This window comes from Gossypium arboreum, chromosome 10 (assembly GCF_025698485.1).
Source record: "Gossypium arboreum isolate Shixiya-1 chromosome 10, ASM2569848v2, whole genome shotgun sequence".
In the NCBI taxonomy this organism is placed as follows: Eukaryota; Viridiplantae; Streptophyta; class Magnoliopsida; order Malvales; family Malvaceae; genus Gossypium; species Gossypium arboreum.
In genome coordinates this window covers 103,757,826-103,784,179 of record NC_069079.1, presented here as the reverse complement: position 1 = coordinate 103,784,179, position 26,354 = coordinate 103,757,826, and the positions used below count along the sequence as shown (strand labels likewise).

General features: G+C 33.1%; 1 protein-coding gene and 1 non-coding gene across 2 annotated transcripts; both read left to right on the top strand.

The window, feature by feature from the left end:
* Positions 1 to 10,188: 10,188 nt before the first annotated feature.
* On the top strand, positions 10,189 to 10,295 carry LOC128282978 (small nucleolar RNA R71). Its single transcript, XR_008273325.1, has one exon. It is a non-coding gene; the product is annotated as a small nucleolar RNA R71 (small nucleolar RNA).
* A 3,402-nt stretch (positions 10,296 to 13,697) lies between these two features.
* Positions 13,698 to 14,060, top strand: LOC108475432 (uncharacterized). Its single transcript, XM_017777395.1, has one exon. The coding sequence runs from the start codon at positions 13,698 to 13,700 to the stop codon at positions 14,058 to 14,060; it is 363 nt and encodes a 120-aa protein (XP_017632884.1).
* Positions 14,061 to 26,354: the final 12,294 nt, after the last annotated feature.

Here is a 26,354-nt window from a genome sequence, read left to right as displayed (position 1 = left end):
GAAGTGATTAATAATGGGAAATAAACACCTCCTGTCTTCTTTTTAGCACAGTCATAAATCTCCTCGAGAATAATTTTTCCAACATTAATGGACTTTTCTGTCAAGATTACATATAAAAAAGAATTTTTTCCAACAAGATGGTGGAACTATGTGAGATAGGCATAAAACTATAGCGAACAAAATAAAACTATACCTTTGGTACCGGTTTAGGTATTCCTTTCGGCAAGAATGGCTTCCATACTTTCTTATAATTCATTGGGATCCCGGATTTGTCACAACATCAAGTACTTGTTGAAGAAAATCCCAATTTATGTTGTTCATCATAGGGTAGTACTTATCTTCTTCAACATCAGGTAAGTTAAACAAATCATTGATGGACTTAGAAGTAAGAGGTACCTTTTTTTTCCGAACAATGACCTCAACAGCATCTTGTGTGGTCAAACTTGCATAGAACTCTTGAACTAGTTCATCATCGGGAGGCGAATGAGTATCACAAAATTGTTCCCACTTGAGAGCATTGATTGTCTTTCTAATTGGTACAGGGACAACCATCAAATCATTACTCATCAAGTTAAAACCTTTTTCTTGCATCATAGGTTGATGCTTGAAAATTGAATCAAATCTCTCTTTCACTTCTTCATCGATCACAATTGGGTTTTCAGGAGTAGTCTTCGACGATCTAGTTCTTTTGCGAGACATGGTATTTTCTCGAAAATTCGACAAAGTTATGCTTACAAGGAAAGAAGTGAAATCGACAAGTGGGTAGGATCTGCTTTGGCGAACCTTGCGATGGTGAAGAGGTTGCGATTGCGAAGGGAGTGTGTGGTAGTAATGGTGGTGTGCGGCGGCGATAGCGGCTACATGTGGCAGCGATATTGATGCTCCAACGATCTCTTTGTGGCGATTATAGGATACTTCGAAAAAAGGGGAGGAGAACTAGGGTTTCTTTCGGAATTTGAGGTTGACGGTACAAGAGAAAAGTGTTAAGGATTTTTGGGGTTTAAGAAAATAGCTTTGAGGGATATAAAAAATAGTAGAACGAATAGGAGTTTATATAGGGAAAAATTAGGGCAACATGTAGCAAAAATTAGCTACATTAGGGTTACTTGGGTGGCAAGCAATGGAAGTGGCAGAATAGGTGTGGAGTTTTCCCTCTTTTTGCTGTCTTGGGCCTCAAATTCAGACTGTATCTTACTAAAAAAAAAACTGATTAGTACTTGGGCCAAATTTGACCCCCTTTATTAGCATAAAAATTTTAAATTTAAACAAAACAAATGAAACTAAAAAATTTTAAATCTTAATTAGAAAATTTCTTTTCAATAAATTATATTAAATTAATTCCCTGGAAAGGTTGGAGGGGTCACAGTGGTCCCGCTTAAGTTCCAATCTCCTTAGACAGAATTAATTAAATGTACTAAATTAAGAAATAAATCCTAATTATTTATTTATTTACAAAACAAGTTTATGAAAAATCAAGGGTCTGTTAATTTGAATGAGGATTCAACTCGTTCAATGTCACTATCCCAATAATGTTTGAGATGTTGACCATTGACTTTAAACGTACCTCTGTAATTGTCGTATAATTCAATGGATCCATAAAGATAAACTAGATAGATGGTATACGGTCCTTTCCATTGGGATTTCAGGTTTCCAGGAAATAACTTTAGCCTTGAATTAAACAAGAAAACCTTCTGACCTTCTTCAAACTTGCGAGGTTGTATGTGACTATCATGCCATCTTTTTTATCTTTCTTTTTACATTTTGGCATTCTCATAGGAAAACAACCTTAGCTCTTCCAACTCATCCAATTGTAACATCCTTTTCTCACCGGCTTACTTAAGATCAAAATTCAACTTCTTCAAAGCTCAATGAGCTCTATTCTTCAACTCTAATGGGAAATGACATGCCTTCCAAAAACCAACCGATAAGGAGTCATTCCTAACAGTGTCTTAAATGCTGTTCGATAGGCCCATAATGCATCATCGAGCCTTCGAGACCAATCTTTTTTGCTGGAGTGTACTACCTTTTCAAGGAGACCTTTGATTTCACGGTTCACTTTTTCAACTTGCCCATTGGACTGGGGGTGATAAGCAATAGCAATCTTGTGCTTCACATCATATTTTTCAAGCAACCACTTAAGCCACTTGTTCACAAAATGAGAACCTTCATCACTAATAATAGTTCTTGATGTCCCAAATCATGTAAACACATATTTATGTAGGAATCGCATGACTACCTTAGCATCATTTGTAGGGTATGCTTCAGCTTCAACCCACTTGGATACATAGTCCACAACAACTAATATGTATTTGTTCTCATATGAAAAAGGAAACGAGCCTCAAAAGTCAATGCCCCATACGTCGAATAATTCAATCTCTAAAATATTTGTTAAGGGCATTTCATTTTTCCTTGATATGTTTCCGCTCCTTTGGCGTCTATTATGGTTCTTCACATAGGCATAAGCATATTTAAATAGTGTAGGCCAAAAGAAACTTCCTTGCAAAACCTAAGCTGCAGTACGTGCACCACCAAAGTGTCCTCCGCTTGGAAATGAATGGCAATGATATAAGATCTTAGCAATCTCATTTTCAGCTGCACACTTTATGATTATATTATCTGCATACTGTTTAAACAAGAACAGGTCTTCTTAGAAATAATACCAACTATCATGAAGGAATTTCTTCCTTTGTTGGTATGTCATTTCTTGAGGAATTATTCCACATGCAAGATAATTGGCAAAATCAACAAACCAAGGTGTTTCATGAATTCAGCTCACCTCAAATAAGTGTTCATCTTGGAAATTCTCGTTGATAGGCACATGTGGTCGAGTTACCTCATCTTGCTCCGACCTCGATAGATGATCGGTTACTTGATTTTCAACACCTTTTCTATCTTGGATCTCAAGGTCAAGTTCTTGGAGGAAAAGTATCCAACAAATTAGCCTTGGTTTTGCATCTTTCTTCGTGAGCAAGTATTTACTGGCCGCATGGTTAGTAAATACTGTAAGTTTGGTACCTAAAAGATATGAGCAGAATTTGTCAAAAGTAAAGACTATAGCAAATAGTTCCTTTTCAGTTACCGTATAATTGAGTTGGGCTCCTGTCAAGGTTCTTCTTGCATAGTAAATGGGGTGGAACACTTTATTTTTTCTTTAACCCATCACAACTCCAACAAGATAATCACTTGCATTGCACATCAACTAAAAAGGTGTGCTCCAATTGGGTGTAATGATTATTGGGGTTGAGATTAACCATTTTTTAGCTCTTCAAAAGCTTCTAAACATGCTTTGTTAAAATCAAACACTGCATCTTTTTCTAACAACAAACACAATGATTTAGAAATTTTCAAAAAATCTTTGATAAACCTTTGGTAAAAACCGGCATGGCCTAAAAACTTCTGACTCCTTTCACATTCATTGGGGCTGGTAATCTTTCAATTACGTCCACCTTTGCTTTGTCAACTTCAATTCCTTTCTTTGAAATTCTATGCCCTAAGACAATCCCTTCCTTAACCATAAAATGGCGTTTCTCCCAGTTAATGACAAGATTCGTCTCTTTGCATCGCTTCAATACCTTAGCCAAATTACTCAAACAAATATCATAAGTGTTACCAAAAATAGAAAAATCATCCATGAAAACTTCAACTAAATTTTCAACCATATCAGTGAATATTGCCATCATGCATCGTTGAAATGTTGCAGGTGCATTGCATAAACCAAAAGGCATTCGCCTAAAAGTAAATGTACCATACGGACAAGTAAAGGTTGTTTTATGTTAGTCTTTAGGGGCTACAACTATTTGGTTATATCCCAAATAACCATCTAAAATATAATAGAATTCATTACCTGCCAGTTGATCTAACATCTAATCGATAAAAGGCAACAGAAAATGGTCCTTCTGAGTGGCTTTATTTAGCTTTCTGTAGTCAACACAAATTCTCCAACCAGTAATAGTTCTTGTTGGATCAATTCATTAAGCTCATTTTCAACAATCGTAATTCCACCTTTCTTCGGCACACATTGTACCGGACTTACCCACGAACTATCTGAAATAGGATAGATGATTCCTGCATCTAACCATTTGATCACTTCCTTTCTCACAACTTTCTTCATAATAGGATTGAGCCTCTTTTTCCCATCAATTTGAGCTTTTTCACCTTCCTCTAGAATAATTTTGTGCATGCAAAATGAAAGGCTTATACCTCGAATATCAGCTATGGTCCAACCAATTGCTTTCTTAAATTTCTTTAGAATAGAAATTAGTTGCTCTTTTTGATCTTTTGTCAGTTCTGCTGAAATAATCACAGGCAAAGTGGAACAGTCACCTAAATAAACGTATTTCAAATGGAAAGGAAGTACCTTTAGTTCGAGTGTAGGTGGTTCTTTGATTGACAATTTGGGTTGCACAAATTCTCTAACTTCTAACTCCAACGGTTCAAACCATATGGATTGGATAAAATTTCTCGGATTGGCTTCCACCCGAACCATGTTTTCTTCACTTTCTTCATCCTTTAGAGGGTTAAACCCTAAGGCTTTCTCCAATGGATATTCTTCAAAATTGCTTTCTATAGAAATCAATGTTTCTAACTCTTCCATAATTGAACACTATTCTGTCAGATTGGGAAATTTCATCGGTTCAAAAATGTTAAAAGTTACCTGATCGTCTTGAACTTGCATGGTGAGTTCGCCTTTCTTCACATCAATTAACGTTCTTCCCGTGGCTAGGAAAGGTATCCCAAGGATAATTAGCACTTCCTTATCTGTTTCAAAATCTAGAATAATGAAATCAGTAGGAAAAATATATTTATCGACTCTTACCAAAACATCCTCGATCTTTCCTCAGGGTATACCAAAGATCAATCCGCTATTTGGAGTGTCACTGTTGTAGGTTTTACTTCTCCTATCCCTAGCATCTTGAAAATAGACTTAGGCATCAAGTTGATACTTGCTCCTAAGTCACACAAAGCTTTACCACAGTAAGATTTACCAACATTACAGGGTATCCTAAAGCTTCCTGGATCCTTCAATTTCGATGGCAGTTTGTTCTGTAGGAACACACTGCACTCCTTTGTCAAGGCGACAGTCTCATACTCACTCAGTCATTTTTTCTTGGATAGTACATCCTTCATAAACTTCACGTAATTCGGCATTTGTTCTAAAGCCTCCACCAATGGAATATTGATGTGTAATTGCTTCAAAACATCCAAAAACTTCTTGAATTGCACCTCCTGTTTCTGCTTGTGTTGTTGCAATCTTTGCGGATATGGAGGTGATGGAACTTTCGGTTGAACCAGACAACTCTTCTGAGTAGGTAAATATGCATCCAAAGAAGATGTTAATGTATCTGAATTCACTAAGTTAGGATTTACCTTGTCAGTCTTTTGTAGATTCTGATGCCTTTGGTGTAGGAATTTCAACACCTGGTTGACTTTCCTCCTTTTCAATAGGCTCGTCTTCGACATCAATCAATTGGGGTTCCAGAATTTTACCACTTCGTAATGCCACTGGCTTGATATGTTTTTTACCCAAGTTTTTTGGATTCTCAATACTGCTCGGAAATGTTCCTTGCGGTCTATAACGAAGCTCCGTAGCTAATTAACCCATTTGGTTTTCCAAATTTTTTAGTGTTACTGCTTGGCTCTGGATCAAAGCGTCATTCTTTGCCATATACGCTTTCAACAAGTTCTCCAAACTGTTTGATGCTTTAGCTTGGTCTGGTTTTGGAGCTTACTGATTAAACACTTGAGACTGGTTGGGTCTATGCTGCATAAAGTTGTTGTTTGGTCCATTTCCTTGGTTGCTTCAAGAAAAGTTGGGTTGATTATGCCATGAAGGATTATAGAAGATGGACTAGGGTCCTTTTCCACTCCCATTTTAATGTTTGTTCCCCACATGGTATACAGACTTGGGATTTAATGAGCAATTCTCGAAAGAACGACCTTCCCCACAATACACATAAGGAACTACTTCAAATGGACTTGGTGGCTAAGCTACAAAATTATTAGCACTATTAGCGGTAAACTGCTTTAACATAGAGGAACTAAACAATACCTAAGCTGATAACGAAGTGAGAGTGTAACAGCCCGATTTTGGGTCTAGGCAAAATAGTAGTTTCGGGACCACAAAACCAAAGTAGAAAAATATATTTTATTAATTTATTAAGGTTTTCAGCATGATGGAATTATTATGTGAAAATTTCGTAAAGTAATTTTACCGTTTGAGTGCTTAATTTGATAAAATGACTTAATCGCGTAAAATACAAAAGTTACATTCTATTTGTTAAAAGTGTTCAATGGCCATTAAAAGGAATTGTGGAGTACTTGCATGGAAATTAGCCCATTGATATTGTGAGTGGACGGTTACGCAGAACATGAAATAGTGAATTTTGTTTTTTTATGTTTTGATCAAAGGGTATTTTGGTAAGTAAGTTAATAAGTATAACAAGACAAAAATAGTAAAAAGGCATCATCTTTTTCTCTTTTCTTCTTGATTCGAATGTGAAAAAAAATGGGCATCCATGGAAAAAGCTACATTCGGCCAGGCTTTGTGCTTTAATTAGTGAGTCATTTCTGCTCGGTTTTTAATAATTTCTACATTTTTGAGACAGTTGCAACTTAATCTAGTTAGCCCGTATCTTCGATTTCTAGACTGTTAAAGATTTTAAAAGATGCCATTGATGAATAATCATGTATTGTGAAGTTTTATTGATAGATTATGAATGCTTGTTGATAGAGATACAAGTTTTGTTAAATAATTTTTAATGAAAATGCAAATTTGGGGCTAATTTGTGAAATGTGTAAATTTAGTGGTTGAAATGTGAAATAAATGAAAATATGGGCTGCTATAAGCATGAAAAAGGTTTGACTGGGCATGGGTAGCAAAGAAATTGAATGAATTTCATTTTATGAGCCTAGGGGCAAAAGCGTAAATATGACAAAGTTTAGGGGTAAAATGTAATTTTACCAAAAATGTGAAATTGAGATAATTTGAGTAGCATGATGAGTAAATAAATTAAATGTGTTGTTATAGATCAAGGAAGACGAGATTTGGACTTAGAATAGAGGAAAAACAAAGAGTATGACGAATAAGTCCTTTTCATCGATTGTGCTAACGAGGTAAGTCCATGTGATTAAATAAGCATGATATCCATGTTATTGTTAATATACTTGAAATCTATCTTGCTATCAATGTATTGAATTATATGTTGATATTGTACATGAGAAAGAGATGCCAAATGCTAATAACATTTGGGTGATGATTGAATACATTGGTAATTTGATGGAATATGACATTCCATTGAAACCAGTAAGTTATGAGTGAATATTACAACTTTATTGTTATTATGCATTGAATGTTTGATTTCGTATACAAGGCTTGAATGTATCTATTATTAATTGTATGATGAGACTTATCATGATAAACTCTCGGTTGAATAGATTGGATAATCATGCCATAACATTTGGGTGATATGTGTGCCAGTGTAAGACATGTCTGGGACATGCATCGGCCACATTATGAGAGCCAACGTAAGACATGTCTAGGACATGCATCGGCATTGAAGCGAGAGTCAGTGTAAGACATATCTGGGACATACATCGGCCTCGAGATATGCAAGCCAGTGTAAGACCTGTTTGGGACATGGCATCGACTTGACATGTGTCAGTGTAAGACCTGTCTAGGAATTGGCATCGACACAGATAGATTAGAGCCACTGTAAGACCTGTTTGGGACACGGCATCGGCCTTGATATATGAAAGTTAGTGTAAGACCTGTCTGGGACATGGCATAGACTTTGATGTGCTAGCCAGTGTAAGACTATGTCAGGGACATGGCGTCGGCATCTTATCCCATGTTTGAGGTTTATTGGTTATCGTGTGGTATTCCAAATGGTTCAACGGGAAGTTTAAGGTTTAAGTCAAAATGATAGACCTTATCGCTATGTTGTGAGTGGTACTAGTACTTACATGAAATTGATGAGGTGTGAATTCAATTCATGTGGTATGATTAGTAAGGAATGAATATGAGCAAGTTGAGTAACACACCAAGCTCATGAGAATGATTTCGGTTTATGATGCACATTTGGTGAAGATGAAAATAGGTAATTCATGCCTATGAGAATGATTTTTGATGACCTTGTGATTATAGGTCTATACGTATGATGTATAAATATGTATCTTTACCAATGTGGTGAAAATGAATTAATAAGGTGTCATAAACTTAGTATCATTAATTTACACTAAAACAGTTTTGAACAGCAGTCGTAGCCCGAATTTGAAAATTCACCAAAAATTATGAAAATTGAGTTAGCGACTAAATAAAATATGAAATTAAATCTTAATGAGTCTAGTTTCACATAGAAGAAACGGTGTAAGCAAAAGTGTTTCATATTATGAAATATTTAAATTGATGTGAGACAGAGTTAGAATGATTTTGAAATCCCCAGTCCTAATTTGGGAAAATCATTAAAAATTGTAAAAAATAATTATTGGTTACAATTTATACGATTAGAATCCTTAATTAGTATATTTTCAAAAGAAACAAATAGGAACATCATTCAAATCCCGTGTGAGGAGATAATTAATTTTTAGTAAAGAAAGGTTGAAGCTGTCAAACAACAGAACAGGGGTGAATTTGAATAATAAACTATACTAACTAGCTAAACCAAAAATTATAAATATTTTATGGTAAGAATATATGTGAGTCTATTTTTAGGAAAAATTAGCGGATCTTAATTTGGAGTTTCATAGCTCAAGATATAAATAATTTAGTGACTGTGACTTGAAAAAACAGCTCGACTTGAACATAAGTAAAAATATAGTTATGGTTGTATTACCTTGAGAAGCAAGTTGATAAATTGCTTATTATTATCATGTGGTCTTACTAATCTATAGAGCTTACTCCCTTCCTTTCATTTTCTTTAGTGTTGATAGGTTAGCTCGGGGTTGGAGATCTTCGGAGGTAACATCACACTATCAAGTCACTACCTTTGGAATAATGAAGCATATATTAGAAATTTCAAGTGAGTGGCATGTATAAGGATCTAGTTTATTGATATGTGTTATTATGCTTTGGCCAAATGTATTGGCTGATATTGATTTATATGTATATGGCCATGAGATGTGGCTCATATTCATGATGGCTTGTAAACCTAGCTATTCATGTCATGTCTAAGGTTTATGATGTGATTAGGTTTGTTTGTCATGCATGGTTGGTAAAATGACATGTGTGTTGGATATATGCTCTATGACCAATTGAGGTGGTCATAGACATGTAGTAATTGCATGTTATAAAAACAACGTGATAATGGTTGAACATGAGTACTTGATGGATAAGTTTATAAACCTAGTATAATGGTAAAGTGATCATCAAAATGACAAGTCTTATGAATGTGAATTAAGAAATCTAGACTTGGTATTGAATGAGTAGATCCATTGCTTATAAGAGGACATGTTAATGTTATTAATATGTCTTAATAAAAAGTGTTTAATCACTAAAATGATGTCATGAATTATGGTTTAAATATGTATAAGGTTATAAGGGTTTATGGGTAACATAAAGGCTTGGAAAATAGCCTAAGTGTTGACTACACGGGTCAAGACATGGTTGTGTGTCTCAATCGTGTTGGGGACACGGCCTTAGCACACGGGCGTGTGGCTTGGCCATGTGGTTCAAATTATTCGGTGACATCATAGACAGAGAGTTACCTGGCTTGAGGACACGGGCGTGTGACCCTGTCTCATGGAAAGAAATTTTCTAAGTTTTCCCAAAATTTGCTAAAGTTCTCGGTTTAGTCCCTAACTACTTTCAATGCATGTTTAGGGCTTCATAGGCTCGTGTATGGGACATAATGCTTGTGTATGAAAATTTTTGAATTAAAAGAATTTTTGTAGCTCAGTTATTGCATGTTTGTGAACGATTAAGTCCGGTAATGCCTCGTACCCTGTTTCAGTGTCAGACACGAGTAATGGGTGTTACAGAGAGCATCAACTTCATGAACTCCAGCTATACATCTTCTTGAAGCTGTTCGATTTGTTGGCCATTGATATTTATTACTCACGATCCTCTCGATGATCACATAAGCCTCATCATAAGACTTAGACAAAATTGCACCATTCGTAGAAGCATCTACCATCAATCTTGTATGTGCATTGAGACCATTATAGAATGTCTCCAACTGGATACAATGAGGAATCCCATGATGAGGACACTTATGAAGTAACTCATTGAATCGCTCCTAAGCCTCATACAAAGACTCATCATCCAATTGTTGGAAAGTTGTGATCTCGTTCCTCAACTTAGCGTTCTTGCTAGGCGGGAAATACTTAACCAAAAATCTCTCTGCTAATTCTTGCCATGTAGATATGGAACTTGGTGGCAATGAATTGAGCCATGCTCGTGCTCGATCTTGCAACGAGTATGGAAACAACTTCAACCTCAGTGCATTTTCAGTCACACCGGCTATCTTGAATGAATCACTAACCTCCATAAACAATTGAATGTGGAGATGTGGATCTTCCGTGGGTATACCACTAAATTGGTCCACCGTTTGTAGCATTTGAAACATCACTGGTTTCAATTCGAATTGGGTTGCCTCAATATCTGGCCTTCTAATTCCTAGATTTAACTCACTGAAAAGTGGCACAGCATATTATCTGATGCATCGATCCTTATCATTGGTAATGAGGATAGGATTTCGTACATGTTCGGCTTCATTACCTTGGTCTTGATTTTGATTTCCAAGGTCCATCTCGACTTGTCTTTGAGTTGTTCGTTCACGTCTTCTTTGTCTGAAAGTTCGCTCAATTTCAAGGTCTACTGGGAGTAAACCAATAATCCGATCTATGCTCATAAACTCCTGAAAAGAAAATCACAAAATTTAAAAAAAAAAATAAGTTAGTAATGCTAGAAATAACCAAATTAAAAGTAAATAAATTCACAAAAAATGACTATGGCAACAATTGACAATCCCCGGCAACGATGCCAAAAACTTGTAATGCTCGGGTTTGTGCAAGTGTACACAGTCGTTATCAAGTAATAAGTAAGTATCAAGTTATCGTCTCCACAGGGATTGTATTTGTGCTAAGTCAATTAATTTGTAAAATTATATTAACAATTTGATAAATAAAAACAATATAATTAAGAAGTGATGATTAAAATATATTAAACTAAATGCAATGATCCCTGATGTGATTTATCCTAACATGCAACTATATGAATGAAATAGATTTTAGCAGAACTCAACTATATGAATGAAATAGATTTTAGCAGAACTAACGCAATAAGAAATAATTATAACATAAATAAGCTAGGATAATTACTTTAATTAAACTTAAATTATTATCAACATACTTATCAATATTCGGAAAAACATTCCATGGCAACTTGATCTTTCATGAGTTTGGGAACCACATTAGGTCATTTCGGAATCTTTTATTAGTAAATACGCATTTTACTGATCCTTATTTACTAAGATTTTCTTAGTATTCGTGCGAGGTAATAGGGACGTGTTAGGTTTGAAACAGTTTAATCACACAAATCTAAAAACTATGCAGATAACAGAGCTTGGTTAGGGTTGTTATGTAACCTACAATTTAAGAGGCTAATTTGTTAAAAATCTTTATGCAAAGATGATGATAGGCGTGGGGTCTAAGAGAGTTTAGAGAGGAGAGAGTGATGAATTAGTGAGGGATGAGGGATGATGGATGAGGGATGATTAGAAAAGTGAGAAATTGGGTCTTATTTATAGGTAAGGCAAGGGAGCTAGTTTGCTAAAAATAGGAATGTCCATCTCTTGCAAATTCATCCAAGGGTGGCCTGCCATGATTTGTGGAAATGTGGCTGATTTTTTCTTGATTTAAGTGCCATAACATCATCAAGATCAGGACTCGGTCAATTGCAAATCTCCGGGTAAATCTCCGATTTCTTTAACTCTTCAAGGACCTTGTGTAATTAAACCAAAATTTGATTTATGAACATCCACATGCAGCCGAATTTTTGGTTGACTTGGTCATCCATTTGGATGGTTTTGTAATCAACATAAAGCTCTTAAACCTATCCAGCAATAGTAGATAATTTAGAGGACCAAAGAATGTAATTTAGCCACTTTAATTAATCAATTTACTTAATTAACTAAAACCCACTTTATTAATGAAACATATTAAAATAAATTATTAAATATAACTTTATATTTTATTATTTAATTTAATCATGCATGGCCCACTTTATAGCTTGAAAATATAATATGCTCAAATTAATATAAAAGAAGTTACTTTCTGCGTGAAAACTATATAATAAAGCATAAAATCACATTTTAATAGTTTCCATGTCCCAATTTCATATTTTCATATATTTATTGAGAATTACTTAGTTTAAATAATAAATTTAAGTAAAAGATGATTTAATTATATGGGAAAAATCATATATATTTTTCAGTTTACAGGAGGCACTATCTGTATGGTGAGAGATGTATCATCTACACCGATCACAAGAGCCTCAAGTACCTCTTTACTCAAAAGGAGTTGAACCTTAGGCAGCGTCAATGGATTGAGCTGCTCAAAGATTATGATTGTACAATAGAGTATCATCCTGGTAAGGCCAATGTGGTGGTTGATGCTCTCAGTCATAGAGAGATATCTGATTTGAGGGTAATGTTTACTCGTCTCAGCTTGTTTGATGATGGGGGCTTGTTAGTCGAGTTGCAAGTTAAGCCAACTTGGATTGAGCAGATTCGAGAAAAGTAGTTGGGGGATGATTCTTTGGTTTTGCAGCTCCATTAGGTTGAGAGCAAAAATGCATCTAATTTTGGGTAAAATAAAAATACGGTTCTATGTTTTCGAGGACAGGTTTGTGTACCGAATGATTCTGATTTGAGATAGTCGATTCTGAGGGAAGCACATAGTAGTTCTTATGCTATGCACCCCGGTAGGAATAAGATGTATCGGGATCTCCGTGAACTATACTGGTGCCTGGGTTTGAAACATGAGGTAACTAATCTCGTTTCTCATTATGTGACGTGCCAGCAAGTTAAGGCTATGCACTAGTTGCCTTCGGGTTTGCTCCATCCCATTAAAATTCCCTTATGGAAATGGGAGCGTGTGATAATAGACTTCATTAGTGGGTTGTCTTTATCACCCACTAATAAGGATTATGTATGGGTCATCGTAGATCGATTGACCAAGTCTGCCCACTTTATTCCAGTTCGGACGGAGTACTCTCTGCAAAAGTTAGCGAAGCTCTATATTTTCGAAATTGTAAGATTCCATAGGATACCTGTTTCGGTAATCTATGATATGGATCATCTCTTCACTTCTCGGTTTTGGAAGAAATTGCATGAAGCTCTAGGTTTGAAATTGGACTTCAGTACTGTGTTCCATCCTCAGACCGATGGTCAATTTGAGAGGGTGATTCAGATACTGGAGGATATGCTTCAGAGCTGTGTGATTGATTTCTGAGGTAGTTGGGAGGATTTTCTACTGTTAGTTGAGTTCACCTACAACAATAGTTTCCAGTCTAACATCTAAATGACATCTTACGAGCCTCTGTATGGTCGTAAGTGTTATACTCCACTATATTGGACTGATTGGGTGAGTGATGGGTTTTGAGTCCTGAGTCGATTTTCGAGACTGAAGATAAGGTTAGACTGATTTAGGATCATCTGAAAGTGACTTCTGATAGACAGAAATCTGATGCAGATATGAAAATGAGGGATATCGAGTACTTTGTCGGTGATTTCATATTCCTTAAGGTATCTTTGTGGAAGAAAGTTTTGAGGCTCGATCATAAGGGCAAGTTTAGCCTTAGGATCATTGTGTCGTATTGGATTCTGAAGCGTGTGAGACCAGTTGTTTATCAGTTAAAGCTACCTCCAGAGTTAGACCATATCCATGATGTGTTTCACATCTCAATGTTGAGGCGGTACCGATTTGATCCATCTCACGTTGTCCCTGTTGAGGAGATCGAGGTTAGACCAGAGTTGATGTTTGAGGAGGAGCCAGTTCAAATTTTGGATCAAGATATTAAAGTTCTGATAAGGAAGTCCAAATCATTGGTAAAGGTTCTGTGATGAAATCATGGAACTGAGGAAGGCACGTGAGAACCTGAGGATTCGATGCATCAGCAATATCCTTATCTATTCGGATCTAGTAAATTTCGAGTTCAAAATTTCTTTTAGGGGGAGAGTTGTAACGCCCTGAATAATTTAATTTTGTTTTTGTGAAACTTGATAAATATGTATCTGCTTCAATGGCTAAGTGTTCTGGATGTGTGTATGAGGTCTTGGGTTCAAGTCTCACTTCTGGCAAATTTTGTTATTTTTTATCCTAGCCTTATCCCTGCTAGGTAGGCTTTTGTAATATTGTTTGTAAACTCATATCATAATGAGCTTGCTGGTTCGAGTGGTAATAAGTTAGTTTGCGGGAGCTCTGGTTTTTGAATCCTTGCGTGAGCATGGGTGTTAATTTTTGCTTCGGTTGTCTATTAGAGGTTCGGTGGAATTGAGAGTCTGAAGTAGTTGGATAGTGGAGTAGTGGGAAGTTATAGAGATAGTAGGATAATTTTTACCAAAATAATAAATTATTATTTTAATTATTATTCTTTTTTTTCTTTTCCTATTTACTTTTGACGTTTTTTTCTTTTCTCTACTGTCAACCTTTTTCTTTTCTTTTCTAATTCTAGTTTGTTCCTTTTTTTCAAATTTTTGGTTCCTTCGTATGGTTCATAGGTAAGATTTCTATGTGGGTTAAGGGTGATGTTGTTTAATGCTTTAGTTTCTGTGGGTGTTTTTGAGCTAATTTGTTTTGCCATTTCGGTAGGTATTGCTCAAGAAATCTGAGACCCTTTGATTGCGTAGTTAAGTTTTGAGACTGCCATTGTCGAAGGTAAGCTTCTAAATCATTTTAGTGCAGTTTTCTATTGTGATTTTGCATTGTGCTCGAAAGTATATCATTTGGAATTGTGAATTAAGGTTAACTGGGGGCATTTTGATTGACAATTTTAGGTACTGTTCACTCTGGGGTGCAATTGCTTCGAAAACGAACCAGGTGTATACCCCTAACGCAAGAAAATGAGGTTTGGTGAAAGCCTAAAATTGGGTCTGTCAACGCCACAGGACGTGTGGTCGACTGTGTGGTTGGCCCTATGCGAGACACGACCGTGTGACTGATGAAAGTGTGGCCGTGCACTTAGCACGGCCATGTGACGGTGTGAGTATGGTTGTGTGGGCTACACGGGCTAGGTCAGTTTGGGCGCATGGGCCACACTGGTGAGCCACACGAGGGTGTAGGTTTTGGGCATGTTTATTCTGTATACAAGCATGTTAAGTATGTTTATTCTATTATTGTTGCATCTGTATCTGTGTTTGGGGTGAGATTGTATATGTGGAGGAAGTGAACTGTACGGTAACCTTTCGCCTATATATCTGACAGTTGACTGCATATTATCTGTTATGTGTCGTATCGACACTTTATGGTGTGTAAGGATGGGTGGGTGTTTTTAACCCCACATGATGTGATGGGGTGGATGGAGATGGTGTGTAGAGGATGGGGGTAGGATTCTGTACATTTGATCTATTATCTTATTCTAATATATGTTTCTGTTATGGACTTAGGTTTGAATCTGTATTTGACTGGATATGAAATTTTGTGTATATTGCATGATTGTCTCTGTTGGGTTACACACTGAGTCTACGAAAACTCACATATGTTGTCTATTCTATTAAGGTAATCCACAAACATAGGCGGATCAGTATGATGGAGGCTTAGTGGTGACCAATTGGCGAAAACTATTATTATTATTTAATAGTTTTACTGAAATTTCTTGTTTTCGTGTTTTTGTAATTTTTGGACTCTCTAGACTTTTTGGACTGTTTGGTTTGAATTTTTGGGTTGATTGCGTCATGGTTTCCAAACTGCGATGATTAAACAAAATAATGATTTTAAGTGAACAAATGTTATTTTTGAAAATATGAGAGTGGTTTTGTTTTAAAGGATTTTCAAACTTCTACTATGAAATAATTAGCTAACTCTAAAGAACAACATGTAACGGTTTCAGTAATATATATAAATGAATATGTTTTATAAAACTTGGACGTTCTATCAAATAACTAAACATTGTTTTTTCGAAGTATTATTGGCTTCATAACCCTTCTTCGTAACACTCCTGGATTCGGCCATACTGTCTAGGCCGGGTTTGGGGTGTTACAAAATTAATAGCAATAAAGGTTTAAGAGTGATACTACCATTGAAACTATATAGATTTAGAAAGATCATATTTGTTGTACCAATAGATAAACTTGACATATTAAGAGAGCATCACAAATTCATTATCAATTAAAAGAATTATAAAAAAATATCATTTCGAAAGCTCATATTACCCAGATGTGAATATATAAGAGAATCGTACAATTCATTTTTATATAGCCCTTTGAAATCCAAGTAAAATATGGTTTGAACACTCGAGAGTCTACCTAACTCCAAACATATATATAGCATTAAAAGTGCTTCCAACCAAACAATAACATATAGGGGTCTAAAGTGCACCAAAGTGCCATGCCATGAGACAACATATCATATATTCATTCAATAGCATGCAAATAATATCCTATGGCATGTTATATATGTCCTATATATTCTATCAAGTTACAAGAGCACTTCATACTTGAAACAACTTAATGATACCATTTCATTCTTAAATGCATCAAGTTCACATGTTTCATATAAATACACAACTAATTGTTTCTAACATAGAACAATGAGTCTCATGTGAATTAGTGTACATACCTCACGTTACATATAAATTTGAGTCAATTGGATCTTAAAACCCCATCCAAGTCTCATGAGCAACGTTCTATGCAATTGGTATTCAATATCTTACATATACCTTATCAGCATTATTAGTACTTACATATAAACATAACCAACCTTATAATGTATCTTAATTACCATCTAAATTTTACAATTATAAGAATTAATAATCCTATCACCATTCCACTTCTCATTAACTTAGACAATGGACTTTCATAGATAATCCTTATTGTAGTCTTGAACAAATATCTCATTATGTACATTTATTCTTTATTTTTACTTAATTCATTAGATTAAACACGTTATTTATGTAACATTCGAAACTTAGGCTGGATGTCTAGACCAAGTCCAGCGAATTACATCATCGATCTTAAAATCTCACAGTTATAACGCAATAAAACTAAACCATTCATCATATATTATCTAGCACATGGTTAATTAAGTATGTAATTTCCCGAAACATCATATTATCATAAAATACCGAAAGCCCTAACGGTAATTATTAAACGAAAGGCTAAAGCTTGACCAAGCTCCTACAGCGTCGACCCATTCAAGTTTGTGAACCACCTGCAATTCAATCAGAAAATAAATGAGTTGTGAACTTAGTACATAAAAGAGGGTTTACACAAGTGTAATACAATTAAGAGATCATTCTCGAATCCCGTGATCTGATTAAGCAATAGATGTCCTTCTAGTTCAGATACAAAATAGTTCAGTTATAGAAGCAGAAGTAGTTTCGGTTTCATTTACAGAACATATTAGTTTCATATGCAAGTTTCATACACTCAGCCTCTACACACCATTTTCGACCCATCCAACACACCAATAAGGGTGTTCAACGCCCGTCCAACCCTACACACCATAGAGTGTTTGTCTGACATGTATACAGAGTCGCAACTTAGCTGGTAAATCAGAATGCGTCTAAGCGTCAGATTCAGAGCTATCTGTATTGTGGCTTAGCCATCAGTTCGAATCAGAGTACTTCCTTCTTTACAGCATCCCAACCCACGCATATGCAGTATACTCATATCCACATTTATAGAGTACAGTTCAATATTAAAAATAGTTATCACATTACACATATAGTTATGCTATACATATGTCAATCATAAAGCATCAGAGAGCCCTCATACAATCAAATTCATATCATTTATACATTGAGGAGGTTAAGGTCAATGTCGACCACACACACGGCCTTAGGAAATCAATATTTGGACCCGATTAATATGCCACACGGCCTGGACACACGCCCGTGTGGTTCACACAGCCTGGACATATGCCGATGTCCTTGCTTGTATGGTTCACACGGCCTGGACATAGTGTCCTCTGCCCGTGTGGTTCCAAAACATGAACAGTGAGTTACACGGCTTGGGCACACGCCCGTGTCCTTGCCTGTATGCCTCACACGACCTGGGTAGACGCCCATATCCCTGGCCATGTGGTCCTAAGTCACAAATAGAGAGTTATATGGCCTGGACACATGTTGTGTCATTGCTCATGTGGCACCAAGACAATGAACAGTGAGTTACACGGCCTAGACACACACCCGTGTCCTTTGCCCGTGTGAACCCTACACTAATATAGCCATACACGGCCTGAAAACATGCCCGTGTGCGTTGCCTGTGTGACCTCAAATCGATGAATAGTGAGTTACATGGCCAACCACACAGCCTGGGACACGGCTGTGTGGCTTACACGGTCTGGACACACGTCCGTGTGCTTGGCCGTGTGGCATTGACAACCACTATTTTTGATGACCGTAACTAAAAAAATTAAGGTTTTTGGCATGCACTCGATCTCGTTTTGACGAAAAAACAATGTGGAGACTACCCGAAACCTAATTAACCATTCTGCAATCAATCAATTGACTAAAATGACTAGATAACGCAAACGTTAACACTCAATCAATTATGTCGAATAAATTGACACCAAGAAACTTCAACAACGAACACTTACCGATGATCTGCTGAACTAATTCGTAACAGCATCCGAAGGAATACCCTCATCCGAATTCACTCCTAAAGACAAGATTAACGACTAATTAACAACGAATTTATGTATAGCCATCGAAGAATTCCCAATTTAATTACGTAAATGGAAACTAACAACTTCGCAGAACTTACATGAAAATTTCTAACAACGCTCCGAATCACTTAGGACTCTTAATACTTTGATAATCAGTTACCGAATGCAATTAAAGAACTCACTTGGAAGATGAAAAAGAAGAAAAATGAAGGAGGAGGAAAAAGAAAGAAAGAAGAAAGGGAAGGGAAGAAATTGACGTTAAAAATATTTATTAACTAACCACCATCCTCATATTAGCATTTAGCAAAAAAAAATTTCTAATGCATATGATGAGACTCGAACTTAAAACTAGATAGAATACAAACAGATGCTTAACCAGTGAACCAGCAGACTTATTATTAACACAAATTACACAAAATTGCACTTAACTACATAACACATGGATAATGGTTGTTTTAAAAATAACAAAACTTTTAACGATGCAACTTAAACTCCAAACCTTAACCACAATAGCAGAACACAGAACCACAGATACAGAGATTAATTACTGCAAATTATCACAATTAAATTCTAAAATTTTGGGGTGTTACAATTTATTAATTAATAATTAGGATAATTAAAGATTTTCATGAGAATTTACACAAAAAGTTCCACAAAATAAGAAGAGGCTTCAAGCGTAATTTTCCCTAATTGAGATACATTAAGTTAATAATCCTATCACCTAGATGGACGCACTTTTCATTTCTCTATCCTAAAATTAGTCTATTTCCCTAATTAAAAAAATGCTCAAAGGCCTAATTAAAAAATAAAAATGACTTTTAAGTCTAATTTTGCACTTTTTTTTTTAACCTTTTTAACAACTTTTTGGTATTTTAAAATATTTAGGATGGTCAAAGGTACAACCTTTTTATCTTTTTGTGGCCATTATTAACTCATGATATTAAAATAAAGCTCAAAGGTTCAAAAATTAATCTCATTGAAACTCGCACTTATAATTTATTATAGGCATAACGGTGCAAAAAGTCCTTAAACTTTTTTTTTTTAAAAATTAGCCTTCTATTTTTTTATTACTCATTTGAGTACTTGGACTTTTAAAATGCATAAAAAAAACCCTTAAACCTTTTAAAAAAAAATTAAGCCCCTACTTTATTTTGCACTCAATTGGGTATCTAAACTTTCAAAATTCATCAAAAGGCCTTTAAACTTTTTCAAAACAAGCAATTAAGCCCTTGCTTTTCTTAAAAATTAGAAAAATATTATAAAAATTAAAATCAGTAAATCTATAAATATTATTAAATTTTAATAAAAATTAAAATATTAAAATGTATTAAAAATTAGAAAAATATAAAAATCGTAAAAACTATATAAAAATTGTAACAAATTATAAAATATATAAAATTATAAAAATATTATAAAAATTTATAAAGTCATAAGAAAATTATACAAAATGTAAAGAAATATAAATTTAGTAAAAAATTTATAAAATTATCATACCAAAAGAAGAATTTTATAATTTTTCTATAAGTTTTATTGATTTTTATTTTTTTTATCATTTTTGCCACATGTCATGCTATGTTGCGAAATATGATGACTTTAATTGAAAAACTAGGGTCATTAAATTTTTTATGATTTTTATAAAATTTTGCAATTTTTTAATTTTTATGATTTTTATAAAAAATTCTAAATTTTTATATTTTTATTAAAATTTAATAATTTTATAAAATTTATTATTTATTATAATTTTTAGTAAGAGTAGGGGCTTAATTGAAATTTTAAAAATTTTGAGGGTCATTTTTATGCATTTTGAAAGTTCAAGTACTCAATTGAGTGAAAAAAAAAGCAGGGACATAAATTTTTTGAAGAAGTTTGAGGGCATTTTTTTTATGTATTTTGAAATTTTAAGTGCTTAATTGAGTGCAAAAAAGAAGGAATGCTTAATTACTTTTTATTTATTTATTTATTTAAATTTGAGAGTTTTTTACACCTTAAACCTTTATTAATGGGCAAAATGTGAAAATTATCTTAATTAAAATTACCGTTTGACCCTTCACTTAAAAATCTTATCTTACTGATTCTAAAACTCGGAAAATTGCATTTTCTCAAAATTCTCATACCAAACCTAAGGTAAAAATTTTCAAAATCAAATTCTAAAATTTTTTGGATGTTACATATTTGTTTATTTGATTCTTTTGGATTTGCATTGTGTATTCTAAATTATAGTTGTTTAGACATACATTTATAATTATATTACATTTATAATAATGATTTTAAAAAGAAAAAGAAAAAGAAGTAACATGATTTTTCTTATAAATTTATATATTTAATACATCTACAATTATTTTTAGAAGAAAGAAGATTGATGATACTTGGCCATCAATTTTAACATGAGATTCAGTTACAAGTTAATTTAATAAATTCAAATGTCATGAAAAATATGTTTCAATCAAACCAATCATTCTTTCCTGGAAATGCAATATAGTCTTTAAAATAACCCATTAACAAAGAGTAAAATTAGTCATTATTTTAGCTAAAATTAAAGGAATGGGTTCTGAAAATAGGGAACCAAAAGCCTTCCAAAATCTGGACATTGGCTTTCACATAGCACTGCCCTACCACTATTTCAACAGAAGTGTGAACAAACTTTACACCAATACCAACCCCAAATAAATTTTGAAATGTATTTATTTATTTTTAAAAATATTTTTATTATACAATTTTATGTATATTTATTTTCTTAATAGAATCATGACTAAATTGACAAAATATATAAAATTAAAAATTAAATTTATTGAATTTTTTAGAATTGGGAACCAATTTAATAGGATTTGTATTATTATAATAATAATAAGTCTACATCAATATTTCGCTAATGATTTAACAAAGGAGAACTAAAATATTAAACCTCAATAACATCAATGATTAAATAAAAAAAATTTGAGTTGGTAATCAAAACAAAAACACACTAATGCTTGAGTTACTCATGTAGTTTACCCAAAAATTAATGGCAAAGTTCAGTTTTTGATAACTTTGAAATTTTAGTTTTGAGTTTTGTCTATGTAAATCTTGCAAGAATAAATAGGAGCGTAAATGAAATACTAATATTCACGAGTTATTCAAGTTCAACTAAAAAAGAAACTTAAATTCAATTCAATAATTATCGGGTTGAGCTCGAGCAAATTTAGGTTATCGATCGAATCAAATTCAAGCAATGCAGTACTTAATTCAACAGCTCATGAGCTTAATCAAGCTTTTCGTTTGAATATATTTTAGATTATGAAATTACATTTTTACCCTTATTATAAAAAATAGCTTAAGTATGAACGAGCTCAAGATTGTATATAAATGAGCTTAATCGAGCTCGAATTTTAGCTTAAGTACGAAAATTAATTAAACAAGCTTAATAGAGCTCAAGCAAAAGTAATTCATCATGTTTCAAGTCGAGCTTGAACCTAAAAATTAATATTCAATTGAGCTTGTGGAAATAAACCTCGGATTTCGACCAAAACAATGAGTGACGTCGCAATGAGTGAAAACTCCTCGTCACGACGAGAAACCAACATCACAATGAGAAGAAGGCTTTTGTCCCGACGACGCTATCATTTTTCGTCCCGACGACCAAACGCCACATCACAACATGGTGACGTGTTCCTCAAGTTTATCAGTTTTCTTCTTTTAGTTAACTTTATTTTAGTTTCCCACTTAAACCATAATTAACTGAGGGATATTATAATAATATTAGCTACGAATATCATCCTATAAATAGGCCTTAGTTACCCTAGGTTTATAGAACAAAAAATATATAGATTGAGAGGATTCTGTTTTTTGAGTTTGAAGGGTTTTTCTTTAGGGGTTTTGGATTTTTCTTTTTATTCTCTCTACCGTTGCACTCGTTTTATATATTAGTGAAATCTTCTTTTATCTGTGGTTTTCTATCCTTTTCAAATGAGCCTTTTCACTTATAATTTGTGTGTTCGATCTTTTCAATTTCTTCATTTATTTTACTTGTTCGTTGTTTACACAAATTTATCCCCAACAAAGCTCGAACTGAATATCAAACCTGTATTTTTGAGTCCTTAGCAAAACTCATTTTAGTGTTTGTAATAGTGAAGTAAGTTGAAATTTTAAAATAAATTGTTTATAGTTTCACTCGAGTCAAACTTACCTAGTGTTCATAATTCCTCGTCAAATACTCAACTCAATCAATTTTTAGAGATTTTATTTTATTTTAATATATATATATGTTTTTGTTTCTTAAAAAATAAATTTCTATTTAATTAAACAATACATTGAATGATTCTCAAAAGTAAGAAGAATGTGTAAGCGAAACTAGACCTGTTCATGGGTCGGGCTACTCGGCCCGATTCGAAGGCCCATCCAAAATGTGGGAGAGTTTGAGCAAAAATATAAGCTTGAAAATGGGTTTGGACAAAAAAATAAGACCTGTTTAAAAAATGGGTCAAGCCTCGGATAAGGTATTTTTGGCCTGAACTCGGCTCGGTCCGGCCCGAATTCACTAAAGGACAAAAAAATCTATTTTTTAATATTATTTTCTTATTGTTTTCTCCTATTTTGCTACCATTTTACTATTATGTTGCTACTATTTTGTTGTTATTATTTGGATATTGTATAAAACTTATTTTATTGTTAATTTTGTTATTATTTTAAAGACATTTGTTAATTTTGTTATTATTCTAAAGGCATTTGCTTGTTAAGTTGCATCTATCTTAGTGTCATTTAAGTATACATATTTTTAAAATTTATTTTCAATTTGTTAGGAAATATTTATTTTGATGTTTTTAGTATTTTTGATATATTATATATATTAAAATTTTATAAAAAATAATATAAAATTAATATGAGTTGGCGAGTCAAGCCAAAGTTTTAATATTTTTGTCCGGGTCGGATTTAGACGAAATTTTAAGCCTATTTTTTAGGTCAAACCGAACCCAAACCTAACAAATGAACCTAAATTTTTAATTGATTTCGACCTGACCCGACCATGCACACCTTTAGGGGCAATCAAGTTGAACCAAATTTATTGTCTTACTTTTCATACGGGCGTGTTCAGATTTAGCTTGGCAGCATTGTGTTAGCTAATCATGTTCAATAAAAAATACAATAAAAACACATTTTTAATAAGTGTTTCTAGCCATTAATTAAGAAAACTCTTTATTTTATTTTATTGATAAATTAACTAATAATTGTGTTACCATGTGATACATAATTAATAATTAAGTATCAAAACGTGCAGGTCACTTAATTTACCATTAATTTTCATATAAGCCACAAATCTTTAGTTTCATCAAATCACATCATTGAACTTTTATTATTAAAATTCATGTCACTTATACTAACTTAGGAAATTTTGACTTAAACATGAATCCATAACTTAGGATGATATCCCAAATTTAATTATGTTTTTAAAAAGTCATATATGCATGTTGAGATAAACTGTAACATTAAAATTATTCAATGAATTTAGCATAAGTGACATACTTATTAATAGTAGAAGTTTACTGATATAATTTGATGGAATTAAAGATTTGTGTTTTACATGTAACTTAATATTGAAAATATGGTTCTGGTTCATCGAAGCCTATAATCATGCATGATCATATTTTTTAAAATTTTTTTGTTAACTTCAGTGAAAAGTTGTGTATAAATTCTAATTTCTTCATTAAAATAAAGATAAAATCAACATATTAAAACTCAAATCCAAAAACCTCGTTTTAATCTCAAATTATGATTCAATTTAAAATTATTATTGAACTGTGATTCATATTTGAACAGATGCAATTTTAATAATATACTTGTTAATTTGATTAAAAACTATAAAAGTATGAAATATTTATATTTGTTATAAAATAAATATAATAGAGAGTAAAAAATAAAGAAATTGTGAGAGTAAAAGAGAATTAGGTATTTTATTCATTAATAAAAATTCTAATAAATATTAAAGTTTTAAAGTACATCAAACTTATTTTGATCTTGATGGATATCCACTTAATAATAAAATATTCATAATACTCCCTCCCCTTAAATGTCCATTGATACATAATGTACTTCGTTAAAACCTTATTAGATAAAAGCCTTGTGGAAAAAGAATCCTTATAAATGAAAAAGAGTACACTTATCTATAATACGTATAGCATATTGCCTCGTTAAAAATCTTACTAAGAAACCTAGAGGACAAAACCTCGGTTAAGGGAAAAAGTGTACTAAAAATCTTACTAAGAAACCTAGCGAACAAAACCTCGGTTAAGGGAAAAAGAGTACAACATATATTTACTCCCCATGACAACATCACATAATATCTCATATTCTACTTATTCAATCTTGAATACTAGCTTTCAAATAATCACTTAAACGAGTTTGATAAACGTTCATATCATCATTTTTCTAGAAATAATGAGTAAGGAAGACTTTTGGGGAAATATAATTTAATCTCTTTAAGAGTTTTAACAATAATCATAACAAACTTTGACCATAACCCTTCTATAAAAATACAAATAAGTATTTTTGATCATTTTATAATTTTCCTTCAACTACTATTCCCTGAGTTAAATATACCACATAGTTCAAATCATTTCAATTCATATAAATGTTTACGAAACATAGAATAATTTCTTGGGATTTTTTATGCTTCTATCATTCTAAATCCTTCAACAATTTTAATATAAAATTTTACTATATAGTGATTCGTATAAAAGGTTGTAACAATAACCATTAGACGTATGTCAATGAGTTGAAAAATAATAAAATATCTAAAAATATTGCATTCACCAAAAAAGAATATTATACATTTCATAATTAATGTCAGGACTTAGCGAAAAATTTCATTTTTCTTATTTTGTTTCCACAAAACTATGCATTCGTATCTCACTGGCTTTACACCTTTAGACACTTGAACTACTAGTCCAAAAAAAATTATGAATTTAATTCAACTTTAATTGCATCTTTCCATTTTGGTCAACCTATTCCATGTATATATTTCTTGACAAATTTATTCAAGATTCTCATTTTCTTTCATTATTTCAAGAATATTATTGCGTAAACAACTTTTATTTATTTCAAGATTCTTTTTTTTTCTCGTATGGACATAACTTATCGAGATCTCTTTATTTTCATTCTTTTACTTTAATCTCTTCTAGAGTTTTAATAATTATTTATGCTTTAGGTCTCTTCATGAGCACAGTCTCCACTATATGACCATATAGATTTATTCTTTTCTTTTATAAGAATTTTCATCTTTGGAACCAATTGAACTACCATGCTTCAAACATGCATTACCTTCAAGTAGTCTAACAAGTTGTCCTATTGAGATTTCAACTCAAATAAAAACAATAGCTGGTATATAACACTTGTTCATCAAGTCAGTAAATGCATCTGGTAGTTAAGTTATAATAAAGTGAATTATATTCTTGAACTTCTAGTTCAAATTACTTTCTATGATGATCTAGATAATGATAATTCATTCCAAGTAATTTATTTTAACTATCTTATATCATTTTTCTCCCCCTGATGTTGGGAAA